Source organism: Bubalus kerabau, chromosome 14 (genome assembly GCF_029407905.1).
Source record: "Bubalus kerabau isolate K-KA32 ecotype Philippines breed swamp buffalo chromosome 14, PCC_UOA_SB_1v2, whole genome shotgun sequence".
Taxonomy (NCBI): Eukaryota; Metazoa; Chordata; class Mammalia; order Artiodactyla; family Bovidae; genus Bubalus; species Bubalus kerabau.
Genome location: NC_073637.1, coordinates 4,901,077 through 4,921,670, shown reverse-complemented (window position 1 = coordinate 4,921,670; position 20,594 = coordinate 4,901,077). Strand labels below are relative to the sequence as shown.

Sequence of the window (20,594 nt, the reverse complement as noted above, 5' to 3'; positions counted from 1 at the left end):
ATGTAACTTTTTCATTTTAATTGCAATTAACATGTAGTTGATTTACAGTGTTGTGTTTGCTATTTCAAAAATGTCTCAGTGTGCGCAGAACCCGAGAGGAGTGGGTTGCCGCGCGGCCCGCTCTGTCCTTGGAGGTCGTCCGGGTTTTCCTGGCGGTCGCAGCACAGTGCTGCTGAGCCCGGTGCCCCTCCTGGGGGCGGAGCCGGCATGTCTGCGTTCTTGGCAGACTCGGTGACTCACTCACCGGGGACAAACACGCTGGGAAAAGGCCATTCAGACCTCCTGGAAAGAACGGAAAAACGTCACTCTTGCAAATGAGGAAAAAATAGGCATGCTCTGGAGTTAAAACTGGGTTTCTTTTTTTAGTCGTCAGGGGAAAAACCGCCTTCGTTCGGTCCCTTCAGGAGGGACGCTTGCAGGCACAGGCACTTGACTCTGGTCTGCAGTCGTGAAGGAAGTCCTCCTAGCGGCTGCCTGCCCGGGAGGCGTCAGGGCAAGGCAGTAGGTCTTGACTGAATGCATTTGGGGTTTGGATGTTTTCTTGATGGTGCTGGGCACGTGGACGGGGTCCCTGTAAAAGCTGGGCATTCACGCCCTGAGGAAGCCTGTCCCCTCCAGCGTAGTTCTCTGCTCTGGGGCACGTGTTTGTGCATACTCCATGTGACACGCAACACGCGCTGAGAGGCTGGCCCGGCAGGAAAGCCAGGGAGAGTTTGGCGTCGTGTTCCCGGGACAGTTGAAGTGCAGGACTTAGGTGTGTGACTCAGTATTTGTATGTTGCGTCACAGATAAGACTTCACAAGTAAGCCACACACACGTCTCAAGAACGCTTGAGTGTGTCGGCTCCCTGAGCCCAGGGCCCACCTGTGCTGTGGTCCTTGGGGCTGGGGAGCTAGCTGGGCAGCCCAGCAGGCACCCTGAGTGTTGAATGTCAGGGTGCTCTGGCTGGAGCTCTGGAATGTCCTCTCCAGGCTCCCTGAAGTGGTCCCCAGAGTGTTTGTACCAGGGCGGGGGGAGGCCTGACCTCCTGTGTTGGAATCTTGATTCAAGGCATGTTTAATCACCTTAGCTTATTAACCTGACTCATGGTATGCATTGCATTTTGGAGCAGACAATATAAGGCTTTGTGTGCATATTGAATATACAATAATTTAATTAATGATGATTTGATCTTAGTGAATGCAAAATGTAGCTTTGTGTTTTCAAAGATGTATACAAATTCAGATTCTTACTTTGATCTTTACAAACTTATTTTATAGGAAGCTGATGGTTTAATTCTGATAAACATCGACAATGGAAACATCACCTACTCTAACGATGAAGAGGTTGATGTTCCCGACATCCCTCTCCTGGCCGCACAGACGTTTATTCAGAGGTAAGGGGAGAGATCGTCTGTGTTTGGGAAAGTCTTGCTCAGGCTTGTACTTGCCACATCTGAGTATCTTTTCGAATCTTATATTAACAGATGGTTTATGTATTTAATGGGGCTTCCCTGGTGTCTCAGACAGTAAAGAATCTGCCTGCAATGCTGGGTTCCATCCCTGGGTGGGAAAGATCCCCTGGAGAAGGGAATGACTTCCTATTCCAGTATTCTTGCCTGGAGAATTCCATGGACAGAGGAACCTGGCAGGCTACAGTCCAAGGGGTTGCAAAGAGTCGGACACGATTGAGCAACTAACACTTTTACTTTTTTACTTTTTTTAAAAATGTATTTAATAGTTTGGGAATTATTTGTGAATGCTTAAATATAAAAGTTGGTTGTCTTTATTCTGATCCTGTCTAAACACTAAGTGGCCCCTGAACCAGGGGACAGTCACAGCCCCAGGACACCTCCCAACCCCCTTCTGGACTCATGATCTCTGAGGTCCTTTTTCCTTCATTCACTCATTCCTTCATCCATTCACTCACCAGATATGTGTCCAGTGCATCGGGCAGAGTATTGTATAGTGAGCAAGCCGACGTGGCCCCCGCCCTGAGGACTGTCAGCTGGGGGACCCTGACGGCCGTGACCCTCCGCCCTTCCCTGGGCGGGCAGCTGTCTTCCCCTTTTGCCCCCGCCCCTCCTCCCCCACAGAGCTCTCTCTTAGTGCTGTTATTTTTCCGTAACTGTGTCGTGGCCATCTCTGTGACTAAACCTTACTGGCTGAGCTCAGGCCTGACACGCTTTTCCCAAAGAGGGCAGGTGATAACTGGTGAGGCTCTGCAGGTCCCACGGCCTCTGTTGTGGTGGGAGAGGCGTGGCAGCGAGGGGCCGCCCCACAAGTGTCTTCGGGTCGAGTGAGGGGAGGTGTGGTCACTACTTATGCCAGGATGAAGGTGGATCCAGGGCGGGCGAGGACAGAGCCGGGCCCCCTCGGGGGGTCCTGCAGAGGGACGTTCCCCTCTTTGGAACCTAATAAGGTGGTGGTGGGAGAGATCCTGCTTTTGTATTCCAGCCCAGGTGTGTACCGCAGGCAGGCCAGGTGTGGAACTCGTGGGCGGACCCTTGCAGGGCGAGGGGCGGGGGTGAGCGTGGCAGCTGCTACTGGCCGTCTCCGGAGCATCTGTGCTCACTGGCCCCCTTTATCTTGGCTGCTGTTGGGAGGTCAGACACAGGCAGAGCCGAGAGGCCTGAGAGCAGGGGAGGGAGCGGGTGGTCCTCCGCTGGCTCCCTAACTTGGCTGTTTTCATCTGTGCCTCTTACTGTGTATCCGTCAGCGGAGGCTGCTGTAACAAACACCTCCTAAGCAACAGACATCTACTGCCTCCCAGTCCTGGAAGCTGGAAGTTCAAGGTTCAAGGTCAGCCAGTAGGGCTGGTTCCTCCCTGTGTCCTCATGTGGTCGTGCCCCTGGGGGTGTCGTGTTTTAATCTCCTCTTACGAGGACACCCATCATACTGGAGTAGGTCCAGCCTCATGACCTCATTTTAACTTAATTGCCTCTTTGAAGGCCCCAACTCCAAACGTAGTCACACTGGAGGTGCTGGGGGTCAGGACTCCGACGTGGGAGTTTGGGGAACAAAGAGTTCAGCTTGTCACATCTTGGCATTGATTATTCCCTCTCCCTGGGTGGTCTCTACAGAGTCGATGGGAGTGCCACCTTTATCAGTGGTCCTCCCATCATAAACAGTCTTACAGCACCCAGAGCCTGGGCTGCGGGTGTGGAGGCCTGCGTGGCTGGTGGGTCGTGCTCACGGGGCCCGGCTAGGTGGCCTGGTGGAGTGTCTCCCTGTGTGAACTCAGAAGGCGAAACCCACATTCCTCACCATCTGGGTTTCTGATAAGCAAAGTCCGCATTCCCTGATTTTTGAGGGCTGATCTTGGCCAGCGTTTGAGGAAGCTTCTCAAGTATTTGCTTGGGTGGAGCATATCCAATAAGATGAGATCTCGCCTCTGCCCACGTGTTACTGTGAGAATTCTAGAACATTCCCAGGGTTCTTGCTTGGTCAGACCCCCAGAGGTGGGATGTGGCGTCTCAGGCTCACCATGAGGGGCTGTTTATAAACGTGAACTAACCTGTGCGTGGTTGGTGGCATGTCTGTGAAGGACCCTGGGACCGTCATCCAAGCCATGGCCGTGGGCCTCCTCTCGGGGACCAGGTGCATGAGCACACACCCACCGTCTTTGGTGGGAAGACGCCCCTGCGCCTGGCCGCCCTGTGCATGCTGTCTTCCTCGCCTTGAGCAGAGTGTGTGTTTGCCGTGTCCCCCTGCCCCGCCGGATCTCTAGACATGTGTCATGTGGGTTTATTTGCGTGTTTAAAGCCTCCGACTCTCTCCTTGGTGTCCAGAGTTTCATCTAGAAGTGCAGCCATGGCTGGTGCTGGGGAGGCGGGGGTCCTGTGTTATGAAGACCTCTGGGAGCCCCTGTCCCCGAGAACCGCCCCCGAACGAGTGGCCACGCCTCGAGCACCCGCACCTGCCGGGGCGGGCCTTCCCGCCCAGGCCCGCTGGGAGCCCTTCGGCCATTGTGGAAGAGGGAGTGTTGAAAAGAGGGACGGGACGACTCAGCTTGGACAAAAACACCTGTGGTCCAAAGACAAGGCCTTTGTGGGTTCCGCGCCAGTGAGCTGTTTGTGTTGGAACCTGAATAGACTCTCAACCAGAACGTGTTTTTAATGACATCCCCTCTCCACCCCCTACCCCGGTATCGATAGGTGTTCCGAGCATCCTAAGAAGGTCGGTTTAGCTCTCCCTGGAGGATTCTCTCTCCTGCCCATGAGCCGTGGTCATGTGCCGCGGCCTGAGCTGTGGTCACTATCCCTCTGTTCCTCTCCAGGGTCCAGAGCCTTCAGCTGCACCACGAGCTGGACCTGGCTCACCTCTGCGCCAGCACAGACGTGAACGAGGGCCGGGCCTCCAGGCGGGCCTGGCAGCAGCAGCTCAACTGCCAGATCCAGCAGATGACCCTGCAGCTGCTCGTCAGCATCTTCAGGTATTTAAAGCCCCTCCAAGGTCGTCACCTGGTCCCCAGCCCACTCCCAGTTCCACGCGGGCCGCGGCCCCAGAGCTCAGGGACTGAAATCCAGGACTGATGCGGGAGAGACCCCTGCTCCCAGGAGGATCCCTGGGAGTGTGTCAGCTCTGCCCGGGGCCTTCTCACCCCCTCCTCTCTCCTGCAAAGGACCACTTTGGGCGGTTGGCCCCGGGTCGAGGGACAAATGGATTGTTTCGGGATTGCAGCCCACCCGAAGGAGAGCCCAGGCTGGTTAGCACCCAGGACTGGCCTGTTAGAAGCTTTTCTTCTTTCCCCCCATCGCCGTCACCTCCAGCATCGGAGTCCGTTGTGTGTTGCTGGGAGCCAGCTCTGAGCCCAGTCAGTCAAGCGGACGGGGCAGTGTGTTTGCTGACCGGGATGTAGAGCAGGGTCCAGTGGTTGTTCTGGCCTCAGTGTGCAGTGCTTTAAGGGATGTCCGATAGATCCATGCCAGCATTCACGTTAACTTTGTGGCGAAGTTATCGGTAGGAAAGCCTTCAAGCCTTTTTTTCCTTCCAACTCTCTCTTCTCCGCTTTGTCTTGCAGCCTCTCTCCCCTCTGCCTCACCCCCCTGCTCCTCCTCCCACCCTCGGGTCGTGTGTGGCAGGGAAGGTGGCAACTCCAGGTATTCTTCTGATCTGGACGGACCCAGCCTGGGAAGGGTTTAGACCAGAGCTGGCCGACTTGACAACACTGTGTGATTCAACATTTTAATGGTTGTATTTTTTAGCCGTCTTTCCTTACATAAAGCAAATAATCTATTAGGGAAAAATGGGATGTTGCATTATAGATGGGTTGCATTAGCTCTCTGCTTAAGGCACTATAATTTGTGTGGTCGTAGAAATGTTGTTTTCCTTTTGTTCTTTTAATGTGATTTCCCAGGTGGCACTAGTGGTAAAGAGCCTGCCGACGCAGGAGACATGAGAGGCACACAAGGGCTCGATCCCTGGGTCGGGAAGCTCCCCTGGAGGAGGAAATGGCAACCCACTCCAGTGTTCTTGCCTGGAGAATCCCCATGGACAGAGGAGCCCGGTGGGCTACGGTTCATGGGTTCACAAAGAGTTGGACACAATTGAGCATGAACATGGAAGCTTGCTGAGTTTAGTTAATTAAAAAAGCACAGTATGATTCTAAAACTTGACTTCCCCTAGATGAAGTCATGTCTATCCTCACAGGAGAAGGAAAACATTGAACATGCTGTGTCCTGAATATGTTCTGTGCGGTTATTGATTCTGTTGGTAGCTATCATGTGAGATCTGGGGCGTTGTGTGGCCAAGTCCCCACGGAATGCAGATTTGGAGGTGGCCGGTGGGGGTCCAGCTGGCAGCCAAGCTGGGCTAATACCCAGGGTCTGTCTGCCCTTCCTGTGTCACCACCCTGAACTCAGTCTTATTAGTATGAACAATTATGGACGATCGCATCTTCTGCCTTTGAATAAGGAGCTAAGGGGCAAGACAGACCCCCTTCCCTCCTGCCTGCCCCCAGAGCTTCATTCCAGTTGGAAGAAAGCTATATTGAAGTGACAGGACAGCCTGACCACAGGTTACACCCAAACCCTCGGGGCTCAATAATCCTTGTGCAGACAGGGCTTTTCAAACTGAGTATTTCTTGCCATCGTTTTTCTGCTAACAGCAATATGTTTTTCATGGGTTTAAAAACATTTCAACACTTAGACTGTCTTTCTTCATCAGGGAAGTGAAGGATCACTTGAATTATGAACACCGAGTGTTCAATAGTGAAGAGTTTCTCAAAACAAGAGCTCTAGGGGACCAGCAGTTTTATAAACAGGTGAGAGCCTTATGGGGAGTGCATGCCTGTGTATATTCCATCCTTTGCACTCTTCTGTGCTTCAAATACTTTTCACATCCAGGGTTTCCAGCATCTGTTAGTACTTTTTTCTGTGTTTTAGCTTTTCTAGAAGTTTGAACGTGGGTCCTGCTGATCCTTTGCCCAGCTCTTATTTTCTTAATTAAGGCTTTTTAGAGTGATATACATGTAACTCAGTGCACCCATCTTAAGTGTAGAGTGTGCTGAGTTGCGACCAAGGCCCGGGCCCGGTAGCTCCTTCCTCAGCCTGGATCTGGACGCATCCTATCAGCCTGCACAATTCCATGCCCTTCCCATCACCACCTCCTTCCCAGGGCTGGGCCACGTCCGCTGTCCCTGGGAGCTGACTGGGAGGTTGTCCTGCGTGAGTCTGTGGATGGGTGGGCTGGCTGTGAGGTGGGCATGTGGGGGAGGCCACCATCCCCAGGAGATCCCAGAATTGATGACTCAGCTGCTGTTGTCCTGGGGGCAGGGTGGTTTGGGCTTTCGAATCTTTTGTGATTTTTCAAACGTAAAGAGTGATTCTTTGAGATTGGTTGGTGAGGGATTGAGGAGGATCTTAGTTGAGATTCTGATGAACTAAGAAAGCTGCCTGTGTTGGGAACTTGGGTCTAGAGGTGCTGGCCAGAGGCCTCGGCGGTTCGGGGAAGGGCCACTCGTGCAGCGGCTGCAGGGCCCTGGCGGGTCGGAAGGACAGTGGAGCAGGCGCAGTGACCGGCCCTCGGGGTCTCTTCCAGGTCCTGGATACATACATGTTTCACGCCTTCCTCAAGGCCCGGCTCAGCAGAAGGATGGACGCCTTTGCCCAGATGGACCTCCACACGCAGTCCGAGGAGGACAGGTGTGCATGTTAGGTTCTGAAGGATGCGCCGCTCCCTGGGGGTCCGGACGCTCAAGCAGCAGCTGTCTCTGGACGGATGAACGATAAATCAAATCAGAGGAGTCTGACATTTTGATGTGCGGGAGCTGGCTGGCGGGCCTGGCTCCTCCCCTGCGGCCCTGTTTCCTGGGTGTGGGGACACCGAAGTGCCCACAGTGCAGCTCTGGGTCTGTGTTCGGGCTGTTCTCTCCCCGTCTTCCTTCTCACGCTCTCCCTACATCTTCGCTGTTTCCTGCCTCCTCTGTGTTGCTTTTCCTGAACTCTTGCATCACCGTCAACCATGCCCTCGTTTATCCTGTGTGTGAGGCCTCTCCTGGGGGCGTGGCCTGCACTCAGCCTTCACTACACGAGGGAGAGCCAGGCAAGCTCCCACCATTTCTCCCTTGGCATGGGGATACTGGACACTGGTCACCACACTTGGGAAAATGCCCAGTTGAGCCTGTTCTTGGATCATTATCGTACATGTAAGATGTTGGGATTTTCCACCCAGGATAAACGGGATGCTCCTGAGTCCGAGGAGACCCACGATCGAGAAGATGGCCAGCCGGAAGTCCTCGGCCTCGCACACAGCCCACCGGCGCATGGTGGTCAGCATGCCCAACCTGCAGGACATCACGGTGCCCGAGCTGCCGCCCCGGAACTCGTCGCTACGGAAGATACAGACCACGGAGTATGGGAGCAGCCGCACAGGTGGGCTGGCCACGCCCCTTCCGTGACCTTTTCCAGTCACATGATTCTTACGCCGCCAGTTGCTGAAAAAAGTCAGAGCTCATTCCAGGAGAAGGGAATGGGCTTTTTTTTGGGGGGGCGGGGGAGGTTCTAGTAGTTTGATTATTTGAAATATTTTTAGAATATTTATTTTGCAAACTATGATCATTATAGAAAATGATTTCTTGTCTGTATTTTCCATCACCTGGTTCCCAACTGCTGAAGACCACAGCTATTCACGATTTTCATGTCTGTCGTACATGTGTGGGTGTATGCGTGTATATGCATATGTACCTGGGAGACACATGTTTACATGTATCACTGTCTAACGAGGTGCAGCGACTATTAAGCCTCCAGTGATTGCCAGACCCTTCCTAGGTGTTGGGGTACACAGGAAGCCATTGCCCCTGCCCCCATGGACGGGGAGGAAGGCAGACGATAGAAATGCGTAACACCGGTGGGGGTTAGTTGAGATGTTCAGTGTTGTGACATGGTCGGGGTGGTGATGGGCAGGGCTGTGCCGTGGGGGTGGGGAGCAGCGCTGTGGTCTCAGGAGGTGGACGCTGGGGGAGGGGCGTGCCATGGGAGGCAGCGGCTGCATCTCCACCCACATGCAGAGCATCTGCTTAGGGTCCCCTTGCTGGTGAGTTGCTGTAAAACCCATCTGGACGTATGTGAGCCCACGTGTCCTTCCCACGTGAGCCGCAGCAAAGCCGGTCACGTGTGATGCCGCTTGTGGGTGCTTGGGGCTTCTCCTCGCAGCCCCAGGGAGGGGTCTCTACCCGTCCTCAGTGGACGGAGAAGTGGTGAGGAGACGGTGCTGTGGGTAGAGGCACCAGGTACCAGCCTGCGTCTCCTGTGCGTTGGCCCAAGAGCCAGAGGCTGAGGGAAGAGCATGTCCTCGATGCCGGGAGGGGCTGTGTGTGCAAACGAGCAACCTTCTGGAGGCCCCTGGTGGGTCTGAGTCCCCTGCGCAGCTGCTGCTGGCTGTGTGACCCTGGGCAGGTCGCTCTGTCTCTCTGGGCCTGCATACCCTCTCTTGTAGAGCATCATGGGGCTCTGCGCTCTGCACTGGGCCCGCTCGCTGTAGGAAGATGTTCCACGCCCTCTGCCCCTCCCCCAGGCTCCTCCGCCATCCTCCAGGCTTTGTCACTGAGACCCTACCTCCTTGGGGTGAGCTACTTCCTGTGGCCTGGCCTTGTCCACTGGCACTGCCTGGGAGCCATGGGGGTGAGGTTGTGGAAGGCACTGGTGTGACACACAGCTGGTTGGGTGTGACATGCAGCAGCTGGGTGCCGGGGGCCAGTGGAAACCTCAGCCCCCACACCTATGAGAGGAGTGTGGCAACAGTACCCATGCACAGAGCTGCTGCTAAGGTAAAAGGAATGGCTGCTTAACAGGGCTTGCCTGCCTGGCAGGCACAGCTCAGCCTAGGTCATTAGCTTAATCCTCCAGTGAAGACTCAGCATCACGTGTTTCAATTTAGCCATCAGCAGTTTTAGCAAATAAAATAATGCCATACTCTCAGGGTGCCACGGGAGGCCGCTGGGGGCCCCCCTCAGCGCGGGGTTCGTGGAACTTCCTGGAAGATGTACCTGGTTCCTGCTCCATGCTGTACCCAGGGCCCAGAAACAGCAGAGTGCTGGGGCGGGAATGCGCGTCTGCCTCTAAGGTCTGTGCTTACCACTCACTTCCCCTCCACCCCCAGTTCTGGACGTGCCCCCCAAGTCAACGCACACCTTCAAGATCCCAGAAATCCACTTCCCGCTGGTGGCCCAGTGCGTGCAGGCGTTCTACGCGGACTGCGTGGCCCAGCTGAGTAAAGCCATGGGCTCGCTGGCCCCCGAGAACTCGGTGCTGCTGGCCAGGTACTTCTACCTGCGTGGGCTGGTGCAGCTGATGCAGGGCCAGCTGCTGGATGCTCTGCTGGACTTCCAGAGTCTGTACAAGACCGATGTGCGTGTCTTTCCCACCGACCTCGTCCAGACGACCGTGGAGTCCCTGTCGGCACCCGAGCGCACGCAGGCTGAGCGCATGCCCGAGCTGCGCCGGCTCATCAGCGAGGTCATGGACAGGCCAGCGGACGTCCCCAAGGCTGACGACCGCGTCAAGAACTTCGAGCTTCCCAAGAAGCACATGCAGCTGGACGACTTCGTGAAGAGGGTGCAGGAGTCGGGCATCGTGAAGGACACCGTCATCATACACCGGCTGTTCAAGGCGCTGACTGTAGGTAGGAGGATGCCCGCGGCCGGGGGCGCCCTGGACGGCAGGTTGGCCCAGCCAGGGAGAGCCTTGTGTGTGTGGGGGTCACTCAGTTGTGGAGCCCGCCAGGCTCCTCTGTCTATGGGATTCTCCAGGCCAGAATGCTGGAGTGGGTTGCCATGCGCTCCTCCAGGGGATCTTCCCGACCCAGGGATCAAGCCTGGGTCTCCTGCACTGAAGGTGGATTCTTTACTGTCTGAGCCACCTTTGCCTTCCAGAAAGCCTCATGGGTGGGGGCTTTAACTGCTGACGGACCCAGCAGCTGGCCGAGAGAGATGGAGGGTCTGGGGAAGCTTGGTGACATCGGTCCTGGGGGACCTGCTCATGGTGTGATGATCCCTCCCTCTGACATGGGGACCCCCGGCTGGGATGGGAAGGTTCCTGCGTGTGGAGCAGGAGCCCAGCGGATTATACAGACCCATGAACACATAGAGCAGCACGGCATTGGTGGGGCCGTCTGCCTGGCACCTGCCCACCAACCAGCAGGGCTTTTTCTTCCAGGTCTCAGACTCCCTGTGACAGGGTCCCATGGTAGTTGGGCCTGTGTGGAGGGTAGAGCACAGGAAGTGTTATTAGATGCTGTGAGGACAGAGCATGCCAGCTCAGGGGGTGTCCAGCCAGGATGACCGCCTTGTCCAGGAAGGCTGCCCATGGGCCCTCTATCTGGGTTTTGAAGGATGGGTAGGAGTTTTCTGGTCTGGGCACTGCAGACCAGTGTGTACAGAGGCATGTTACCACACGTTGTCACTGTGCTGGGAGGCTAGAGCGTGACCGGAGGAGGGGCCTGACCTTGGAGGAGTCGGCCTCATGAACACGGGGAGCCTCACCCTGGGCATGAAGTGAAGCAGGCCTGCTGGGGGGCACTCCCTGTGCAGGGTGTGAGGGGCCCGCTAAGGACGGAGGGCAGACGGGTCCACGACACGGAATAGAGCCACAGGAGCCAGACACGGGGAAGTGTCAGGATTAAGACGAGCCATTTTTCACAGCAGCTGAGTGGGAGTTGGGGGTGGTCCCAGCTCCGTGTTACAGATAGGGAAGCAGGTTCACTCCGTATCTTGCCTGTGATCACACTGCTGAACAGCAGTGAAGCTGGAGTTTGGACTTGGGTCTTTCTCCAGCTCTAGAGCCCCTGAATACTGGACATTTGGGAAGGTTACTGAATCAATTAAGATCATCATGCTTACAAATAATGATGCATTTGTTCACGTAACTAGAGTACGGAGATAAAGATCAAGCCTTCAGGCCAGGCTTGATCCAGCACTGCGGGAGGGTCCGAGGATCTGTTAGTGCCAGCTACACACTCGGACTGGCCCCAGGACAGCTGCCCACCAGTTCCAGAGATGACACAGGACTCTATCCTTGTCCCAGGGTCCCCACCCGGTGCCCCGGGAGGCACTGAGACTGCCTTCCTAGGTAGGGGCTAGGAGGACAGATGGACTCAGCCCAGATCAGGTGCCCACCTGGGGAACTGGGTGAGATGGGGGACTCTTTCCCAGGTGGGTCCCGTCCAGGTAGACTTGGGTGCTGGCGCCACCTGCTGCCTCCTGTGGGTAATGCGCAGCATCCTGGTGTGCATGGCTTTAAGAACCTCTTTTTATCTTTATGAAAACTAAGGACACGAGAAACAGATTGACCCAGAAACGTTCAAAGATTTCTACAACTGCTGGAAGGAGGCAGAAGCAGAGGCGCAGGAGGTCAGCCTGCCTTTGTCGGTGATGGAGCAGCTGGACAAAAACGAGTGTGTGTACAAGCTGTCGCGCTCCGTCAAGACGAATCGCGGGGTGGGCAAGATCGCCATGACCCAGAAGCGCCTGTTCCTCCTCACGGAGGGGCGGCCGGGCTACGTGGAGATCTCCACCTTTAGGAACATAGAGGTGAGGCCAGGCCTGGGGCCGCCAGCCGTGGGCCTGCTCCACACGCAGCTGCTGTTCACCCCAGGCCGTCATTTCACTTTCCCACCTCTCTCGCTGCCTCTGCAGGATGTCAGAAGCACCATGGCCACTTTTCTGCTCCTGAGAATTCCCACTTTAAAAATCAAAACGGCGTCCAAGAAAGAAGTCTTTGAAGCTAACCTGAAGACGGAGTGTGACCTCTGGCACCTGATGGTGAAGGAGATGTGGGCCGGGAGGAAGCTGGCCGACGACCACAAGGTCCGTTCTCACCCGTGGTCCGGTCTCTCAGCGATGCTTAGCACAGGGCCCAGGCACAGCATCTCGTCAGAGGCACTGAGGAGGCTGTGCTCCACGTGACTCGGTGCAAGGCCCTGGGGTGCTGGGGGAGGCCCTGGGAGCAAACACAGAGGCCAGCCCGCAGGGCGGTATGCATGGACCTGGGCTTGGCCTCTGCATTCCGCCTCCTCTGCTCCAGGTGGCACCCAGGGAGGGCAGCGTCGGGGCTGGACTCTGGCAGACGTGAGCTCAACTCAACTCTTTCCCTTCACGGGATCAGGGTTCTGGGCGGGGGTGTATTAGGTTCCTTCCATAGGGCTACGTTTAAAATCCTAGGGAATTTTGTAGCTTCACTTACTTTGGGCCAGACTGATGGCTTTGATTACAGCAAGTTAAGACTTCCTAGTCATGAAGGGTACCCTGGACGGCGGTAAGACATGAGGGGCAATGTTTGTCTTGTCCGAATGGCAAGATGAGACAGGAAACCCACAACAGAGTAAAAAAGGGTTCAAATTGGGAACTCATATGGGGAGCAGTTTCTAAGGTTCTCGAGAGCTGCAGCCCACTGGTCACCGGGGAGACGCAGGTGGGGCAGCAGCCCTCCCAGGGGCAAACTTGAGGAGGAACGTGTGTCCAGGGGTGGAAGAGCTGCCCTCTGTGATGGACGTTCCGTCCCTGGAAGAGCCTGAGATCAAGGAAATGGAAGGAGGCTTCTGTTTAAAATAGGAAAGGGAGGACTAGGTCCTAAGATTCCAATGTTCTGTGACTTTTGGACTCTCTGATTTTATGTCCAGTTGGTTATTTAGCACAACCCAGGTGGCTCCATGGCAAAAACTCTGCCTGCCAATGCAGGAGATGTGGGTTTGATCCCTGGGCCGGGAAGATCCCTTGGAGAAGGAAATGGTAACCCACTGCAGTATTCTTGCCTGGAAAATTCCATGGACAGAGGAGCCTGGTGGGCTGTAGCCCATGGGGTTGACAAGACTGAGCGACCGAACAACAGCAACAAAGTGGATCATAGCTGCAGGCCGGCAGGCACCCGGGACAGCCGCACAGGGGCTGCAGCACGCCAGGCCTCCCTGTCCATCACCAGCTCCCGGAGTTTACTCAAACCCATGTCCATCGAGTCAGTGATGCCATCCAGCCATCTCATCCTCCGTCGTCCCCTTCTCCTCCTGCCTTCAATCTTTCCCAGCATCAGGGTCTTTCCCAATGAGTCAGTTCTTCGCATCAGGTGGCCAAAGTATTGGAGTTTCAGCTTCAGCATCAGTCATTCCAATGAATATTCAGGACTGATTTCCTTTAGGATGGACTGGTTGGATTTCCTTGTTGTCCAAGGGACTCTCAAGAATCTTCTCCAACACCACAGTTCAAAAGCATCAATTGTTTGGCGCTCAGCTTTCTTTATGGTCCAACTCTCACATCCATACATGACCACTGGAAAAACCATAGCCTTGACTAGACGGACCTTTGTCGGCAAAGTAATGTCTCTGTTTTTTAATATGCTGTCTAGGTGGGTCATAACTTTTCTACCAAGGAGCAAGCATCTCTCAATTTCACGGCTGCAGTCACCATCTACAGTGATTTTGGAGCCCCCAAAATTGAAGTCTGTCACCATTTCCACTGTTTCCCCATCTATTTCCCATGAAGTGATGGGACTAAATGCCATGATCTTAGTTTTCTGAATGTTGAGTTTTAAACCAACTTTTTCACTCTCTTCTTTCACTTTCATCAAGAGGCTTTTTAGTTCTTCGCTTTCTGCCATACGGGTGGTGTCATCTGCATATCTGAGGTTATTGATATTTCTCCCGGCAATCTTGATTCCAGCTTGTACTTCATCCAGCCCAGCATTTCTCATGATGTATTCTGCATATAAGTTAAATAAGCAGGGTGACAATATACAGCCTTGATGTACTCCTTTCTCGATTTGGAAGCAGTCTGTTGTTCCATGTCCAGTTCTAACTGTTGCTTCTTGACCTGCATACAGATCAAGAGGCAGATGAGGTAGTCTGGTATTCCCATCTCTTTAAGAATTTTCTACAGTTTGTTGTGATCCACACAGTCAAAGGCTTTGGCATAGTCAATAAAGCAGATGTTTTTCTGGAACTCTCTTCCTTTTTCGATGATCCAACATGTTGGCAATTTGATCTTTGGTTCCTCTGGCTTTTCTAAATCCAACTTGAACATCTGGAAGTTCATGATTCATGTACTGTTGAAGCCTGGCTTGGAGAATTTTGAGCATTACTTTGCTAGCATGTGAAATGAGTGCAATTGTGCAGTAGTTTGAGCATTCTTTGGCATTGCTTTTCTTTGGGCTTGGAATGAAAACTGACCTTTTCCAGTCCTGTGGCCACTGCTGAGTTTTCCATATTGGCTGGCATATTGAGTGCAGCGCTTCCACAGCATCATCTTTCAGGATTTGAAATAGCTCAGCTGGAATCCATCCCCTCCACTCGCTTTGTTGGTAGTGAGTTGTTGTTGCTGTTCAGTTGGTAAGTCGTGTCTGACTCTTTGCAGCCCCGAGGACCGCAGCATGCCAGGCTTCCCTGTCCATCACCGTCTCCCAGAGTTTGCTCAAACTCATGTGCATTGAGTCAGTGATGCCATCCAATCACCTCATCCTCTGTTATCCCCTTCTCCTCCCGCATTCAATCTTTCCCAGCATCAGGGTCTTTTCCAGCTGGCTTTTCACATTGGGTGACCAAAGTATTGGCACTTTAGCTTCAGCATCAGTCCTTCCAATGAGTATTCAGGATTGATTTCCTTGAGGATTGACTGGTTTCATCTCCTTGTGGTCCAAGGGACTCTCAAGAGTCTTCTCCAACACCACAGTTTAAGAGCATCAGTTCTTCAGTTGTTAGCTTTTATGGGCTGGGTAATTTCATAGGCTAGTGAGTAGGAGGATTATTCCAACTATTTTGAGGAAGGGGTGGAGACAACCAGTATTTGTCTCAATTAAGAGAACATAAGTACATGACATGAAATCCAAGTTTAAACTCTGCAGGTGGCTTTGAAAACCACACGTTTTTTAAAAGCATTGCTGTATGTAACGGGACAGAGTCTTAGCGGGACGTGATTTCAGAGACACTGTGTGAGATGACTGTGCCTCCCACAGGACCCCCAGTACGTACAGCAGGCGCTGACCCACATTCTCTTGATGGACGCGGTCGTCGGCACGCTGCAGTCACCGGGAGCCATCTATGCGGCCTCCAAGTTGTCCTACTTTGATAGGATGAAGAATGAAAGTAAGATTTTTATCTGGTTGCCTTTTGTCTTATCAGCTGGAACCAACCCACATGTCTCGAACTTCTTTCTTCTGCACTTTTCCCTTTTGAACACCACACCTCCCTCTGCGTCTTTCCTTTTCTCACTTGGCCATCCCCTGGAGCTCTCTGCTCCTCAGGACACACACTGAGGCACCTCACCATTTCAGTGTCTGAGTAACAGTCCACTTTACCCCGTACGGTGTTGGTCCTGAATCTGAATTACCAATGACACGACAATGGGGTTTCCATTGAGTGGCTCACAGAATCGCCGTCGCAGTCTCTGGAGCTCTGTGATCAGACACGCCCGCTGCAGAGCCGCAGGGACCCCTGTGTGTGGTTGTGCTTGACTGCTGGACCGCACCGCTCGGGCGTGGGGAGACCCCCAACGGCCGTCTCACTTTTCCCCCTTGATTCGGTCAGTTCCCCACCCCTAGGAATTCTCTGAAGCCATAGAGGTCAGTGGTTAGCTCAGGTTTTTATTTTTAGAAGATTTTTCAAGTCCAGGAAATAGTGAGAAGATAAGAATAGGTTTATGCCACATTTTTAGCTACTTCTGTTTTGTGTCCACTTTTAAATGATCTCCTAAAACCATCTGTTTTACGCTTTGCGTAAAGAAGCAGAGAATATAGGGGACCACTTACTCTATCAGCCTTGCTGCATGCGGGAAGTCACACATACTCGATTTACCCCACCCCATGAAGCTAATTCATGAAACACAGATGAGCACATTGTAGGGATTTTTAAAAAATTATTTTGGCCGTGCTGGGTCTTTGTTGCGGTGCGGGCTTTCTCCAGTCGTGGCGAGCAGGGATGACTCTCTGCTGCGGCGGGCGGGCTTCTCATGGTGGTGGCATCTCTGGTTGTGGAGCGCAGGCCCTAGGGCGTGCGGGCTTCAGTAGCTGCAGCGCGCAGGCTCAGTAGCTGTGGCTCCCAGGCTTAGGTGCTCTGGGACACGTGGGATAGTCCTAACCAGGGATTGAGCCTGTGAGCCCTGCATTCCTATCCACTGTACCACCAGGGAAGTCCTGTAGGGATGTTTTTCAGATGACAACTAGTTTTGCTTGTATGCATTTTAAAAAATGTAGCAGTCTTATTGAGATATAATTCACACACCATTCTCTTTCACAGCGTACACCTTACTGGTTTGAGTGTATTCAGAGCTTTACAGCCGTGAGCACAGTGGGTTTCAAACATTTTCCTCACCCCAGTAAGAAGCCCCATACGTTTCGCAGCCGCCCCTCAGCTGCTGAGCGATCCTGAACCCACTTCCTGTCACTGGGGATATGCCCCGTTTTTGCCTAGTCGGAGCACGTCCTACACGTGAGCTCACAGCAGTAGGTGTCCCGTGTGTCTGGCGTCCTTCACGTGGTGTCGCACTCCAGGGTGCGTCCGTGTGGCAGGGGTCACTGCTTCATCCCTCTTATGGCTGAATATACTCCGCGGGGTGGATACAGTGTAGTTTATCCCTCCCTCCGTTGACCATTTGAGGTTCCCTGCTTCCTGCCTGTTGCACACAGCACGTCTATGAATATTTCCTGTACGAGTTTTTGTTTGGACATGTTTTTATTCCTCTTGAGTCAATAGCCAGGAAGAGTCTGTTTAAAATGTCATCCCAGAATAAGGGGAAACAAACCCTGGTTTTGTGATCACTCCCCTCAGGGCGATTTGCTCTTTGCCATGTCTTTCACTAACCGTGACATGACTAGTGCTTCCTGGTGGCAGGAGCCCCTCTCCTGTATCCCTGGAACCCACCCCCCCACTGCTGCCACATCCCAGGACCCCACTCTCAGGGAGCAGCCAGGATGCTCCAGTTGCTGGAGGGACTCGGAGGAGCTCTTGTCAACAGTCCTGGAGCCAGATGTTGACGGCAGGGTTTTTTTTCCCCCTTAATTAGGAACCAAATCAAATGCACACTATACTCAAGCTGTGGAGACCACGCCATGCTCAAGCCCGATTTTTGTCAAGAGTTTGCAGAAAAGCCTTCTCACTCTGGACACCATGTCCGCAGTCTCCTCCAAGGGACCCAGCACATGACACTCACTCTTGATCCCACACTGCAGGGGCGGTCCCCCAAGCTCAGGGTCCCGGATCCCTTGTTCCCAATCAAGGACTGTTTGCTCTGTGTGAAGCGTAACGAGGCAGCGATACGTGATCCTGGGCTTCAGTGATAGCTTGTGGGCCATTCGTGATGGAAGGTCTAAAAATGAAACTTTCTGAAGTTTGCACCCCGTCCCTGGAGGGAGGCACTTGGCAAGCACTGGAGATATCTGTCGTGTGTGTGTCGGGGGGTAGGGGGCGGGCGTTGTTACTGGCACTGACCAGGTGAGGCCAGGAGTGCTGCTAAAGTTTTGTAGTGCACAGGACTCCCCCCATGGCAGCCACGCCACGGGCCAGGGTGAGAAGCTGCTCGTGGCTTAGACTGATGGAGAAGTATTCAAGGGCTTCTCCCTGCTGGAGCATCCCTAACAGTTGAGTGTTAGATCATTTAGCCTGACAGCCGTGTTTAGATGACAGGCAGTGTGAGACCTTGGCAGACACTCACCCTCTGGCTGGAAACGCTTGGCTTTTCTTATGTCCAGTTTAAAGAGAGCTTCATCTTGGCAAATCCCGGCTTTACCCTGGGACTAATATCCTAAGGGAAGCAGAGTGTGCGAGTATGTCCTGGAGTCTGGGGACCTGACCCCCACGTGTCTGCGTTTCAGTGCCCATGGCAGTTCCGAAGACGACCTTGGAAACCCTGAAACACAAGATCAACCCCTCGGCGGGGGAGACCGCCCCACGAGCCGTCGACGTGCTGCTCTACACCCCAGGTGAGGCCCGAGCCCAGCTGCGTCGCTGCGGGTTTTGTGGCTTTACTGACGTCTACTTGATTTACAGTGTTGTGTTCGTTTCTGCTGTGCGGCAAGGTGATCCAGTTAATGCGTATACACATCCTTCTTCATATTCTTTTCCATTGTGCTTTATGACGGCTCCCTGTGCTGTCCAGCAGGGCCATGTTTGTGTCGCTACTGTTCTTTTCAGCAATCTGAGAGCTGAGACTTGTGTTCAAGGTGTTCAGCACTGAAGTGGAAGGGCAGCGGAAGGAGGAGGGTGGACGGGCCCAGGTGGTTGTCTGCTGTTGGAGGCAGAACTCTGGGTGACCAGGTGCAGCTGCTCTATGGACTCGGAGACCGCAAGGGGCCGTGCGTGGCTGAGTCCCCATCCAGCCTCGCTGTCCTCACGTCCAGCTGATAAAGCCCCTGCACGCACATCTTTGGTCAGGACGAGCCTCTTGTCACTGGGATGGGATGACGGCCCCTCCTGGGCTGATGTGCACGTCTGATGACATGGCTGGCCGTTCCCACCGGTCAGGGACCAGGGGAGCGCCAGTCAAGCCCTCCGAGAACTCTGGGAGCCAGAGAGCCAGGCCCCGGGCACTGAGCCTGGCTTCGGAGCATCTCAGGCTCTGGGGGACTGCAGACTGTGTCTCAGTGGGCAGATCACCCCAGCGGGGCCAGGAGACCAAAGCATGAACACCCCAGAAAGACTGGCAGATTCACACTTCCTGGACTAGGACTGAGGTGGTGCTACAGAGCAGGGGTGGGGGAAAGACAGCCTCCATTGTAGGAGGCGCTGGGACGCTGTGGGTCCCTGTGGAGAAGATGGAGCTCAAGCACACCTCAGATCACACATGGCCATCGGCTCCAAGAATGGAGATCTGAACGTGAAAGGCAAAAGCAAACATAAGCAAATGAAGCCTGGAGATGATAATACAGGCGATAATCGTGACCTTAAGATAAGGAAACAAGTCACAAAGCATGTAAAAACTACGGGCCATAAAGGAACAGGTTGGTGAATTTGACCATATAAAGGATTTTTAAAAGAAACTTTCAAGTGCGTGAAAGCGATGGTAGCACACTTGGAAAGGATGTTCGTAAGAGGATAGACTCGACACGGGGTGTTTGAAGTCAGTGGTATTTAAAGAGCGGCTACAAGTCAAGGAGAGTAAGAGCCCAATTCAGAAGCCGGCAGGAGGCGTAAACACTTCCCCATGGAGGAGATCCAGACGCCCGACTAAAGCCACCAGCCTCATGAGCGCCGGGAAATGCAGACAAACCACAAGCGAAAAAACAAAATCTTCACAGTGTCAGAGTGGCCGCGACGGGAAAGACCGGTGGTGCTCAGTGCGGGTGGCCACGTGGGGACCGCAGGAGCCCGGCTGTGCTCGTTGCGGGGGGGCCACAGACCCTCCCTCTGTCCCTGAACCCCCTTCCCGCTGCCTGAAGCGCTGCCCCCAGGAGAATGCTCAGGCCTCCTGCCATCCTGCCCGGGCGAGGGCTCTGTCTCTGTGCTTCTCTGGCTGAACCAGCCGGTCCGCTACTCTGAGCTCCAAGGGGCTTGGCGGTTCAGGCTGTGCTCGCCTTTGGAGCCTGGGCACCCAGGGTGGCACCTGGCCCTGAGCAGGACCTGAGTCTTGGCACGAATCACGAATCCCGTGCTGATGCAGCAGGGGGTTTTCTTTCAACATGTCGGGTTGCTTTCCTCTTCAGGGCATCTTGACCCAGCGGAAAAAGTGGAGGATGCTCACCCCAAACTATGGTGTGCGCTGAACGAGGGCAAGGTGGTCGTGTTCGACGCTTCCTCCTGGACGGTTCACCAGCACTGCTTTAGAGTGGGCACTTCTAAGCTGGTGAGTAAACAGTGTGGACACTTTTCATCAGCTTCTGGGTTAAGTTGCAGTTTTGGAAAGCGGACATGTCCACCTGCATAGGCAGTGGATACTTGAACCCCACGGCATCACTGAGTCCTGTTGAGTTGGGGTCAGGGCTTTCATTCTTAAGAGCTTTGTGTTTCTGTGTGTCTGCTTTGGGCTGTGTGTGTCTCTGTCGCCGTGCGGGCTTTTCTGTGGGTGCGCTGAGCAGGGGCCGCTCTCGTCTCGGTGCTTCTCACTGCAGTGGCCTCTCCTGCTGTGGAGCACGGCTTCTAGAACACTGAAGCTTCAGGAGCTGTGATTCCCGGCACCAGGGCACAGGCTCAGCAGTTGTGGCA

At 54.1% G+C, this 20,594-nt stretch overlaps 1 protein-coding gene across 2 annotated transcripts in view; it reads left to right on the top strand.

Moving 5' to 3' along the window:
• Window positions 1–20,594, top strand: part of DENND3 (DENN domain containing 3) — a 51,053-nt gene that overhangs the window by 18,572 nt on the left and 11,887 nt on the right. For both annotated transcript variants that reach the window (XM_055545644.1, XM_055545643.1), the window contains exons 8-18: window positions 1,260–1,375; window positions 4,258–4,413; window positions 6,147–6,243; window positions 7,020–7,123; window positions 7,653–7,852; window positions 9,579–10,100; window positions 11,747–12,006; window positions 12,112–12,282; window positions 15,416–15,545; window positions 18,269–18,376; window positions 20,096–20,235. In XM_055545644.1, the coding sequence (XP_055401619.1) occupies window positions 1,260–1,375; window positions 4,258–4,413; window positions 6,147–6,243; window positions 7,020–7,123; window positions 7,653–7,852; window positions 9,579–10,100; window positions 11,747–12,006; window positions 12,112–12,282; window positions 15,416–15,545; window positions 18,269–18,376; window positions 20,096–20,235 (2,004 nt within the window). The remainder of the gene's footprint in view (window positions 1–1,259; window positions 1,376–4,257; window positions 4,414–6,146; window positions 6,244–7,019; window positions 7,124–7,652; window positions 7,853–9,578; window positions 10,101–11,746; window positions 12,007–12,111; window positions 12,283–15,415; window positions 15,546–18,268; window positions 18,377–20,095; window positions 20,236–20,594) is intronic.